This window comes from Haliotis rufescens, unplaced genomic scaffold (assembly GCF_023055435.1).
Source record: "Haliotis rufescens isolate VD_foot unplaced genomic scaffold, xgHalRufe1.0.p SCAF_1, whole genome shotgun sequence".
In the NCBI taxonomy this organism is placed as follows: Eukaryota; Metazoa; Mollusca; class Gastropoda; order Lepetellida; family Haliotidae; genus Haliotis; species Haliotis rufescens.
This window is the reverse complement of record NW_025963779.1, coordinates 51,716,030-51,727,308: the sequence shown is the minus strand read 5'-3', so window position 1 is coordinate 51,727,308 and position 11,279 is coordinate 51,716,030. Positions and strand designations below refer to the sequence as shown.

Genomic DNA, 11,279 nt, shown 5'->3' with positions numbered 1-11,279 from the left:
AAAATATACCTTATGCGCATGTTTGTAGCATGGACAGATAGTTACTTCACACCCGTCCCCAACCCACCCAAAAACCAGGCCCACGACCCCCAGTGATTACATAGATAACAGCTATATTTCAAAGTTTGCTCATTGATATAAGAATTTATAATTATCTCTAACTTTGATCGTATGAAATATGTATTTAGATAAATTATGAATAATTTTTGGACGTTCAAAGTAATAAATTGTGACACACTTGGAAATATACATAAATATTCCGATAGGTATTCCTGTCTCCAAGTAATATAATGTGGACACACCATAACATCATGATATTCATCTTCCAATTCATTAATACAGATTTAATGCATCATTTTACAAACTGGATCAAAACTATGCCATTATGGTGAATGCTTGACTATATGTCATACCATGTGTGTCTTACTTATGTACCGCAGAAATATTATAGTAGCCGAAAGAGTGAGGTTCGGGTGGAGCTTGGGGTTGTGAATAAGAGGTGGTGGTGGGGGTGTGACTGAGGAGGGGTGGAGCGGTGGGATGAGACGACGTGTGAGTGGCGGCGGTGGAGCGGTTGGGTGAGAGGGCGTGTGAGTGGCGGCGGTGGAGCGGTGGGGTGAGAGGGCGTGTGAGTAGTGGCGGTGGAGCGGTGGGGTGAGATGACGTGTGAGAGGCGGCGGTGGAGCGGTGGGGTGAGAGGACGTGCGAGTGGCGGAGGTGGAGCGGTGGGGTGATGGGCGTGTGAGTGGCAGCGGTGGGGTGATGGGCGTGTGAGTGGCAGCGGTGGAGCGGTGGGGTGAGAGGGCGTGTGAGAGGCGGCGGTGGAGCGTTGGGGTGAGAGGACGTGTGAGTGGCGGCGGTGCACGGAGCGGTGGGGTGAGAGGACGTGTGAGTGGCGGCGGTGGAGCGGTGGGGTGAGAGGGCGTGTGAGTAGTGGCGGTGGAGCGGTGGGGTGAGAGGACGTGTGAGAGGCGGCAGTGGAGCGGTGGGGTGAGAGGACGTGCGAGTGGCGGAGGTGGAGCGGTGGGGTGATGGGCGTGTGAGTGGCAGCGGTGGGGTGATGGGCGTGTGAGTGGCGGCGGTGCACGGAGCGGTGGGGTGAGAGGGCGTGCGAGTGGCGGAGGTGGAGCGGTGGGGTGATGGGCGTGTGAGTGGCAGCGGTGGGGTGATGGGCGTGTGAGTGGCAGCGGTGGAGCGGTGGGGTGAGAGGGCGTGTGAGTGGCGGCGGTGAGCGTTGGGGTGAGACGACGTGTGAGTGGCGGCGGTGGAGCGGTGGGGTGAGAGGGCGTGTGAGTGGCGGCGGTGGAGCGGTGGGGTGAGAGGGCGTGTGAGTGGCGGCGGTGGAGCGGTGGGGTGAGAGGGCGTGTGAGTGGCGGCGGTGGAGCGGTGGGGTGAGAGGGCGTGTGAGTGGCGGCGGTGGAGCGGTGGGGTGAGAGGGCGTGTGAGTGGCGGCGGTGGAGCGGTGGGGTGATGGGCGTGTGAGTGGCAGCGGTGGAGCGGTGGGGTGAGATGACGTGTGAGTGGCGGCGGTGCACGGAGCGGTGGGGTGAGAGGGCGTGTGAGTGGCAGCGGTGGAGCGGTGGGGTGATGGGCGTGTGAGTGGCAGCGGTGGAGCGGTGGGGTGAGAGGGCGTGTGAGTGGCGGCGGTGCACGGAGCGGTGGGGTGATGGGCGTGTGAGTGGCAGCGGTGGAGCGGTGGGGTGAGAGGGCGTGTGAGTGGCGGCGGTGCACGGAGCGGTGGGGTGAGAGGGCGTGTGAGTGGCGGCGGTGCACGGAGCGGTGGGGTGAGAGGTCGTGTGAGTGGCGGCGGTGGAGCGTTGGGGTGAGAGGACGTGTGAGTGGCGGCGTTTGAGCGGTGGGGTGATGGGCGTGTGAGTGGCAGCGGTGGAGCAGTGGGGTGAGAGGGCGTGTGAGTGGCGGCGGTGGAGCGTTGGGGTGATGGGCGTGTGAGTGGCAGCGGTGGAGCAGTGGGGTGAGAGGGCGTGTGAGTGGCGGCGGTGGAGCGGTGGGGTGAGAGGACGTGTGAGTGGCGGCGGTGCACGGAGCGGTGGGGTGAGAGGGCGTGTGAGTGGCGGCGGTGGAGCGGTGGGGTGAGAGGTCCAAGAAAATGTTTATTTGGGATTTGTTTTGTATAGGGCATGGTTGGGTAGTGTAGTGTATAATTCCGGGTCTGGGTAGGTCGTCAGTAGCCTAGCTTTGCTAGTCTAATGCCGAACATTAAAGGTAAGTAATGCATAACTGGCTTGGCTTGCTGACGAAATCAAGTTGGGTTTGATGAAACACTTCTCTACCTACAACTATCGTGAAGCAAACTATTTGACGTCGCACCAACGTTTCAGAAACGTAGTTACGAAACAAGGTTGTGTGATGTCCAAGCATGCGTTGAGGTGTACATTTACATTAACGTGGCGTTGCATCTGAACGCAACAGTTCATCACAGTGAAATTTCAAACCATGCATAAATAGTACGTGATGCATATAGGAAGCCAACATATAGGGAAACTCAAAATCATTAACGAAATTGTGCTAAGAAAACGCTGAAAAATGCCCTAGAGACAGTATCTAAATGAAAATGAACAGCCAAAATGGCGAATTGTAGTTAGGATAGATCCTAGTTGCCTGAATTTTGGCAAATAAAAAAATGTAATATTTCGACTGTGGGACAAGTACTGTCACGCGGTCGGGGTTGCTATGAGACAGGCAGGCCTAAAACGACACATAGACAATATCTCCTCATTACATTAATTGCACTACGCAATAGATCAAATCCGCCCCTCTAATCAATTCCGAACAATAACAGGAAGGCGAATTTCAACATCTACCGTTTAAACCGACTCTAAGCAACCCATCTGAAAGCTAGGCGTCATGTGCATGTATAAGCGAAGGTCTGTTTCTCATATCTGACACTCCCATTGTACCCGCTTTACAAACAAAGTTCACCTATTTAGATTGATAGATTATGTGATGAGAAAGAATAATTCTTTTCACTGCGGTCACCCTGAAATCCAAGATGGCCGCCAATATGGCCGCCACTTTTCTACCTAACCTGTTAACTTCACTATATATCCTATGTGTGATCCAAACAGCTTACCATAGGCGGCAAAGATTTGGGTGGGAATGGCAACGCCTGGGACGGGCTGTGTGTCAATGACATTACACCATCTTCACAGACGAATCAAGGGTTTCCCTCCTCACAGATGGCAGGGGTAGCTCTTCAGGCGGAATGGTGGGAGTACCAAGGGCAGCTATAGGCAAATTAATCAACAGTGGCGTGCATGTATCGCCCAACATGGTGGACAAGCCAGATATTGATCTACACGCCCGAAATTAATTTAACAGACATTTATCGTCATTACATCTTCATTATCATTTTATCGGTGTTATATATTAACCACATATAATTAGTGTTTTACTTATCCCAGCAGCGATTTACAGAGGAATTATTTTTGTTTTTATTTATCATTTCTCCATTAGGTGCATATGATCTGTAATTTCTCTTGTCTTATAGTTTATTTTACATTGTAAATATACTTATTTGGTAAGAGAATGTAGACGTCACCTAAATTACATCATTAGCAATTATATTTGTTTGTTGTTTAACGCCGCAGTCAGCAATATTCCAGCTATATGACGGCGGTCTGTATAAATAATCGAGTCTTGACCAGATAATCCAGTGGTTGACATCATGAGCATCGATCTACGCAATTGGGATACGATGACATGCGTCAGCCAAGTCAGCGAGCCTGACCACCCAATCTCGTTAGTCGCCTCTTACGGCGTAAAATGACGTTTCGTTCCACATGGCCAAAACAGTTGATCCGAGATCACAACTGCTTTTCTCAGCGTGAATTAATGAGCATAATTTCCCCGCTATCCATGTCTCCATTGTTAATATATCCGATGGTTGTAGAGTTTAAAATATATCATCATAATAAAGGGAACAGACCAAAAGGTTAAAAGGGCCCCAAATCCAAGACAAAACGGACCCACCAAAGTAAAAAAGGACACGCGAATAAGCATAAAAATAAAGCATAAATAGTGTTAGTTTCAAGTTGTTGTTCTATATATTCAGAGATTTAAAACATACAAAATGTATACTTTTCTATTTAAAACACCCCCTGTTTTGGTTTGTGACCGTTTGACTTTTAGGTGTGGCCATATGGACCCTGGGGATTGTGGACTGTATAACCCGTAATAGCTTGTTTGTTTGTTTGTTGTTTAACGCCGCACTCAGCAATATTCCAGCTATATGACGGCGGTCTGTAAATAATCGAGTCTGGACCAGACAACCCAGTGATTGACATCATGAACATCGATCCACGCTTGAAGACCTTTTCTATCCAGGATCTTCACGAGTCTAAAAACCCGTAATGAAGACGTATGCTGTTTGACAAATTGAATGTTTTGTTATCATGTAATGTTCTTTTTTATTTGGAATATGTGTCGTTAATGGCGTTATGTTATATGTTACAGTATTTTAAGATTAAAAAAACACAGTTTAAAATTCAACCCAACTGTTCGTTATAGGGCGTACATTTCAATTAATGAGTCGCATTCCTTAGTGGTACGGAGGCTATCGTTGGACAATATATAGAGAGAGTTGTCTCCCCTGAAAAGAATCCGGAAATACGTCAAGGCGCAAAATAGAGCCTGATTCAAACTAAGTCAGCTGTTTACCAGACGTGAAGACGGTACCATATGTGACAACAGCTTATAGGTATGAATTGGAAAATACATGCAGTTGCTTTAAATGTGTTAGTATGTACCTGAAACTGGCATCTGTGAGACCAGAGACCATATAATACGGTCTCTGGTGTGAGTCTGTGACTAACTTCTGAGTAGTCTGTAACTATAGGGGTTCAAACCGTAGCTAAAACCTTTTAAACTTGTAATTACTAGAATGAAGTTGTTATTACGAGTTCTTAAAGTCGTATTTCTATAAAGTACGGAAGCCTATTGGGGTCAAAACCGCACAACTATTCTATTTTTTCTAATGAAAGTCTTCATTACGAGTTGTTAAAGGGGCACTGATCTAACGCAATTCCCCGGACTGGTTGTTGCCTTTGTTATTGTTTTTTCCCCCGTGAGTACCCGGATGATACGCAACGCAACTGAGCGTGACCAGAGACTGGGCTACCGTCTGCAAGGACAGCTAAATAAACTTGGAGGCTGGAGGCAATATTTGTTTTACGCATTTTTGCATAAACACTGATTGGTTAACTGTGATCTATACAGATTTCGACAAAGGGCGCATGTTAATTAATTTCTTCAGCCTAAACAAGCAGACAAAAAGAACAGCGGAGCTCATCGGATGTCGTCATTTGGAAATACCCCAGATGGTTATAGTTTTATACTAAAAAAGGTATCCATGCAGTGAAAGCATTTTCGGATTTCGGCTTGCGTCGATAATACGATTACTACTCCCTTGTTGACATCCACGTTTTCTCGTATAACCCTTCACTAGTGTATTTGTCGTCATCCACTTGATGCTCAGTTAATGAATTTATTACAGGTACAATTAGTGGTAGCACCACTTAGATTACCTGACAAAGGTTCCCATTTGGCATTTATTGTGTCTGGGGTAATTATTCAATCTAAATCCAGGTTTGAAGTGAGGTGAAATGTGTGTTATGTAATATGCACGTGGCAGCCCAGCAAGAGATGAATGATCAGTTGATTTATTTTTTTGTAAATCAACGGAACGTTCCTAGTCATCAAAGGATTAACAGAAAATACGTTGATTGATTAATCACTGTTATCTTGCACAGTGGATATGTCAAGAGTGAGTGTTTACATGTCTAGGTTTACTAAAACAAAGGGAATACACTCATACCATGGCGTGAAGTGCCGATGTAAAAACAACATACTTTGTTCAAAGGGTTAACTTATAATACGTTGATTGATTGATCATTGTTATCTATCACTCAATGGATTTTTTAGGAACCGTGAACGTTATGAAAATAGTTGTCACGTGGGCTTTCTCAGCCGACCATTGAGACTTGACACCTATGTAAAACACCTGAAACAATCCAAGTGATCAGTTGAGAAACGAACAGGGGTTATAATATCCCAAAACGACATATATCTTTTAAAATATTTGATTGTTACTGAGACACGTGACATCGAATAAGTTTCTTTGTACAACTGCAGACGAGTATGATATTGTTCCTTTGTGTGGATATTCACGGATACATTCCTCGAACAAGGACGCTGCCTAAAATTTATACACATAAATTTGGTAGGTTGTATTTATGATATTTGCATTTTGTTTTTCTTCCTTTGAACCGATTCGTTCTTGTTTCTCTACGTCTTGGTTGGGAAATTCTTCAATGCGCGATAGACGTTGTTTTCACAGGTCTTTTCCTTTGTGGGCGTGTATATATTACCGTCAATTTGTAAAATGTGATTCTCTCAGGCAATTTATAAAATGTGTAAATATTTCAGTCATTTTGACTAAAAAATCTGTCCAGATTGATTAAGACGATCAAAAAGGCCTACAAACATCACAACAGATTATTATGTAGGATTAGAAGCCAAACAACATAGAAATGTACTTTTCTCAACGTAACAGTTTCAGTCTCTTGGTGATGACATAAAACATCAAAATGTTTGGAATTCGTTATCATAATAATACAGATGGAAATGTTTTTCAGTCACTTTGTAAAATAACTGAATATTTAGACGTTTAATAAATTTGTTACACATTTGACAGTAAAAAAAAATACACACTATAAAAAAAGCAATGCTCAGGTGAAATATGTAATTTGTGTTGCAAGTCAAAATAGTGTAAACGAAAATCGCAAAATTACCAAGCAAGTGACTTATCAAAACTTCGTCACCATTACCGATGCTACCCACAAAGATACCTACATTTCCTTATTATCTCGAAAACTGTATTTCATTTTGTTCATCAATGTGACCATACGCCCTTATTACTACCCATAAAAGCGACTAATGCGCTTACGAATGGCGCAGCAGAGGTCGCGAACTAGTCTAGATTTCTGCTATACATCCGGGTACTCACTGGGAAAAAACAATAACAAAGGCAACAACCAGTCCCGGGGAATTGCGTTAGATCAGTGCCCCTTTAAAGTCGTGAAAATGAGAATAAGGTAGTTATAACAAGTTCATAAAGTCGGAACAATGAGTTACTTAAATTACCGGAATACAGTCAGTATTCAGAGTTCTTATGAGCATGATGAGTGAGTGCACGAGTAAGTATGGTTTTACACTAGCAGCTTTTAGCATTATTCCAGCAATATCATGGTGGGTGACACCACAAATGGGCTTCACACATTGTACCCATGTTCGGAATCAAACGTGTCTTTCGCGTGACAAGCAAACGCTTTAACCACCAGGCTACCTGACCGCCCCTGAGTTATGAAGTATATAGCAGTTAATAGAACAATGTTAGTAAATTTCATGTATTTCATGAATTTATATGTACGGAAACCTATTGGTCAAAGCCGCACATTTGTTTTCTTTTGTCTGAAAGTTTTAACTGATTAGGATAATTCATCGATTTGTGAGAAAAGACACAATATTTCTGTGTCAGAAATTGATGTTTAACCATATTCTCCTACAGGTGACAAGAGTTAATCCAGCTGTCAACACGATGCATGGTCAGTCATCAACTTGCACTGGGATTGAACACAAAGTTCAACAGAGGTCACTGGAATGGTTTTCACTGCGTAGAAACACACTGATCACAGCATCACAATTTGGAGATGTCATTGGAGTTGGAAGAGGGAAGCCATTTGACTTCTTCCTGTCTCTCATTTCAGAAGATTCAATATTCGAGCTGGATGACAATCTGATGTCCCATCTACAACATGGCATAGACACGGAAATCATTATTAAAGAAGCTTATGAAATGTTGACAGGGAACAGTGTGCGGGATTCAGGATTCTGGGTTCCAAACAAAGACAGCCCTTTGAAAACTCTGATTGGTGCTTCCCCAGATGGTGTGGTTGTTGATAGAGATTGTCCTGAGAATATTATTGGACTTACAGAGTTTAAAGCCCCTGTGCATAAGATGTACTCTGGAAACGATTTGGACTACGGTATACCCAGGCAATACATGGCCCAGATTCAGGGTCAGATGGCAGTGGTTGGTGCCCCCTGGTGTGACTTTTTAGCAGTGTGTACAAAAACAAGGGAGATAATGCTGAAAAGAGTGCACTTTCATCCCCTGTACTGGCTCCATGTGTCGGATGTCATAAGGCAGTTCTGTCATACATTGCAGGTATCCTTATACAGCTTATTACTTTGGGCAAGGTCTTGGACCGGAGGATCCAGACATCACATTAACATCATCTCTACTGCAGTGAATGCACAAAAGCACTAGGTCTCACGTGTTGCAACTTAGACATATATATCGCTGTTGTGGGTTTATACACGAGACATGTGGCACTTATGAACATTTGCAAATTAGAAGTCACCCGATACAGCATTATAAGTAGAAATATTTTTCAGAAAGGTCTACTCATTGGTTAAGGAATGCCTAGTGGGCTGGGCCCAAGGGAGTGGAAACATTGAATGCTCAAAGAAAACTATCACTAACCTATGTGAATGGTAACATGATAAATGCTTGATGGTTAAAAACATCATCTGGAGCCCTGTAGAGAGAACACAATATGCCATAAGTGGTTCACTCACTAGGCTACAAATAAAAAGGTTGGAGGTTCAATCCCACTAAATATAGGCAACATTTGTGACCCACCAGGAGAAAAGGGACCTTGTGGGTGCTAGGATACAATTGTGCTCATAAAAAAAGATGTTTGACATCAATTAACTTACTTCCGTAAAAATCACCATGTGTGTGGACTGTACAATAATATCATATTTTTCTCTCGTTAGTTCGTAATGTAATAAAAACATTATTTCAAAACATTTGAGCATAGATGTCAATTAATCAGACATTATATCTAAAAACTACAATCATTACATAAACAGTTATTATTCTGAAAAAAGGACTTTTCAGAAAATGAGTACAAATGTTTGATGCATATGTATCTATGTAATAAATATGAATTGAAGCTCATGAATATTATTTTTGTGCTCCTAGGATACTCTTGTTTGAAGATTAATAAAAAGGCAAAATGTGATTTTTTCACCCATAAGGTTTCCTTATCTCAGGGTTGGTCACATTTGTTGTTTGATTTTGCATCATTCTGCACATTTCTTTAAGTTAGCATTGTACTGTGTGATGTGTAGATAAAATATATGTCTAACGAGGATAGTGGAACTTTCTATAGAATATTCCTGGGACAGGTCGACATTCTATAGAATATCCCGGGACAGAGGGATATTCTGTCGAAAGTCCCTCAGTCCAAGGGATATTCTGCAGACAGTAGGGCTGGGACAGGTAACTGGGGTACTTGGGTACCATTGGACTACCCGGATATATTCAATGACAAAAATTCACTGACTCCATGGTTACTTTTTGCGAGGGCTCCAGTAAAACAATTCCCCAGCAGACATTTTGTACCCAACTCTAGAGACCTACAGCAGGTACCCGGGCAGTAAATTTGGACTTGTCCCAGCCCTAATAGGAAGCCCCCGCTATGAGGTTATTGAACGAAAAGACGGTTCTGTACTTGCGTGAAACATGACTGCCCCGTCATCTAGTCCCCATTTGTCGAAATCTTTTTCCTGTTACAGGAATCCCAGGTGAGGGAGACTTTCGGACAAGATCCTTTAGAATCTCTGTCCGCGAAGAAGCTAAGGACAATACCGATGCACAGACCCAAGTTCCCGGGGGAGGACAGCATCACTGTGGTGGACCTTCTGGAACAGAAAGATGGGATGTTCCGCGGGCCCTCCAAGGTGTTCATGTCATTTGACCTACTTATGGGTTACCCCTGTAACCAAGGTAACTCAAGCCTGAATATAGACCATGTGTTGGAGAGGATAGACAGCCAGATACATAATCCTCCACCAAGTCGAGTTGTGTGATCCTGTACATGTATTTAAGATGTAATTTATATTTATTCAGATTTTAAGTGATGAATATTATCATTTTATCCAGTTACTGTGACCTATTTTATTATTGTTATTTCAATAATTTGTTCAATAAACTATTAATACATGTTCAAGATACCATTGATTTTGTTTTCTTGAAGGATAACAAATATATATACAAAATATCAAGTTACTAGTAATCAGGCTAAAGACTATTTTTACTTTAATTCATGAATTGTATTATCGTGGCTTGCCATTACTTCAGTTTTTGTATTATCGTGGCTTGCCATTACTTCAGTAATGGCATTATCGTGGCTTGCCATTACTTCAGTAATTGTATTATCATGGCTTGCCATTGCTTCAGTAATTGTATTATCATGGCTTGCCATTACTTCAGTAATTGTATTATCATGGCTTGCCATTACTGCAGTAATTGTATTATCATGGCTTGCCATTACTTCAGTAAATGCATTATCATGGCTTGCCATTGCTTCAGTAGTTGTATTATCATGGCTTGCCATTACTTCAGTAGTTGTATTATCATGGCTTGCCATTGCTTCAGTAAATGCATTATCATGGCTTGCCACTGCTTCAGTAATTGTATTATCATGGCTTGCCATTACTTCAGTAGTTGTATTATCATGGCTTGCCATTGCTTCAGTAAATGCATTATCATGGCTTGCCATTGCTTCAGTAGTTGTATTATCATGGCTTGCCATTGCTTCAGTAATTGTATTATCATGGCTTGCCATTGCTTCAGTAGTTGTATTATCATGGCTTGCCATTGCTTCAGTAATTGTATTATCATGGCTTGCCATTGCTTCAGTAGTTGTATTATCATGGCTTGCCATTGCTTCAGTAAATGAATTATCATGGCTTGCCATATCTTCAGTAGTTGTATTATCATGGCTTGCCATTGCTTCAGTAAATGCATTATCATGGCTTGCCATTGCTTCAGTAGTTTTATTATCATGGCTTGCCATTGCTTCGGTAATTGTATTATCATGGCTTGCCATTGCTTCAGTAGTTGTATTATCATGGCTTGCCATTACTTCAGTAGTTGTATTATCATGGCTTACCATTACTTTAGTAATTGTATTATCATGGCTTGCCATTACTTCAGTAATTGTATTATCATGGCTTGCCATTGCTTTAGTAATTGTATTATCATGGCTTGCCATTGCTTCAGTAGTTGTATTATCATGACTTGCCATTAGTTCAGTAATGTTATTATGGAGAGGTTATAGTGGTGCATATTTACCCCCTTGGTGCTTCCACAAACATGGGTCATATAACAGAGCTGGCTATAGGCTGAT

At 42.9% G+C, this 11,279-nt stretch overlaps 2 protein-coding genes across 2 annotated transcripts; one reads left to right on the top strand and one right to left on the bottom strand.

Annotated features, from left to right (window-relative positions):
• Positions 1 to 445: 445 nt before the first annotated feature.
• On the bottom strand, positions 446 to 2,140 carry LOC124131455 (mucin-2-like). Its single transcript, XM_046494740.2, has one exon. It carries the CDS (start codon positions 2,138 to 2,140, stop codon positions 446 to 448), a length of 1,695 nt encoding a protein of 564 aa, XP_046350696.2.
• Positions 2,141 to 4,613: 2,473 nt separating this feature from the next.
• Positions 4,614 to 10,097, top strand: LOC124131345. Its single transcript, XM_046494564.2, has 3 exons — positions 4,614 to 4,717; positions 7,586 to 8,245; positions 9,664 to 10,097. Exons 2-3 carry the CDS (start codon positions 7,616 to 7,618, stop codon positions 9,955 to 9,957), a joined length of 924 nt encoding a protein of 307 aa, XP_046350520.2. The 5' UTR covers positions 4,614 to 4,717; positions 7,586 to 7,615; the 3' UTR covers positions 9,958 to 10,097.
• Positions 10,098 to 11,279: the final 1,182 nt, after the last annotated feature.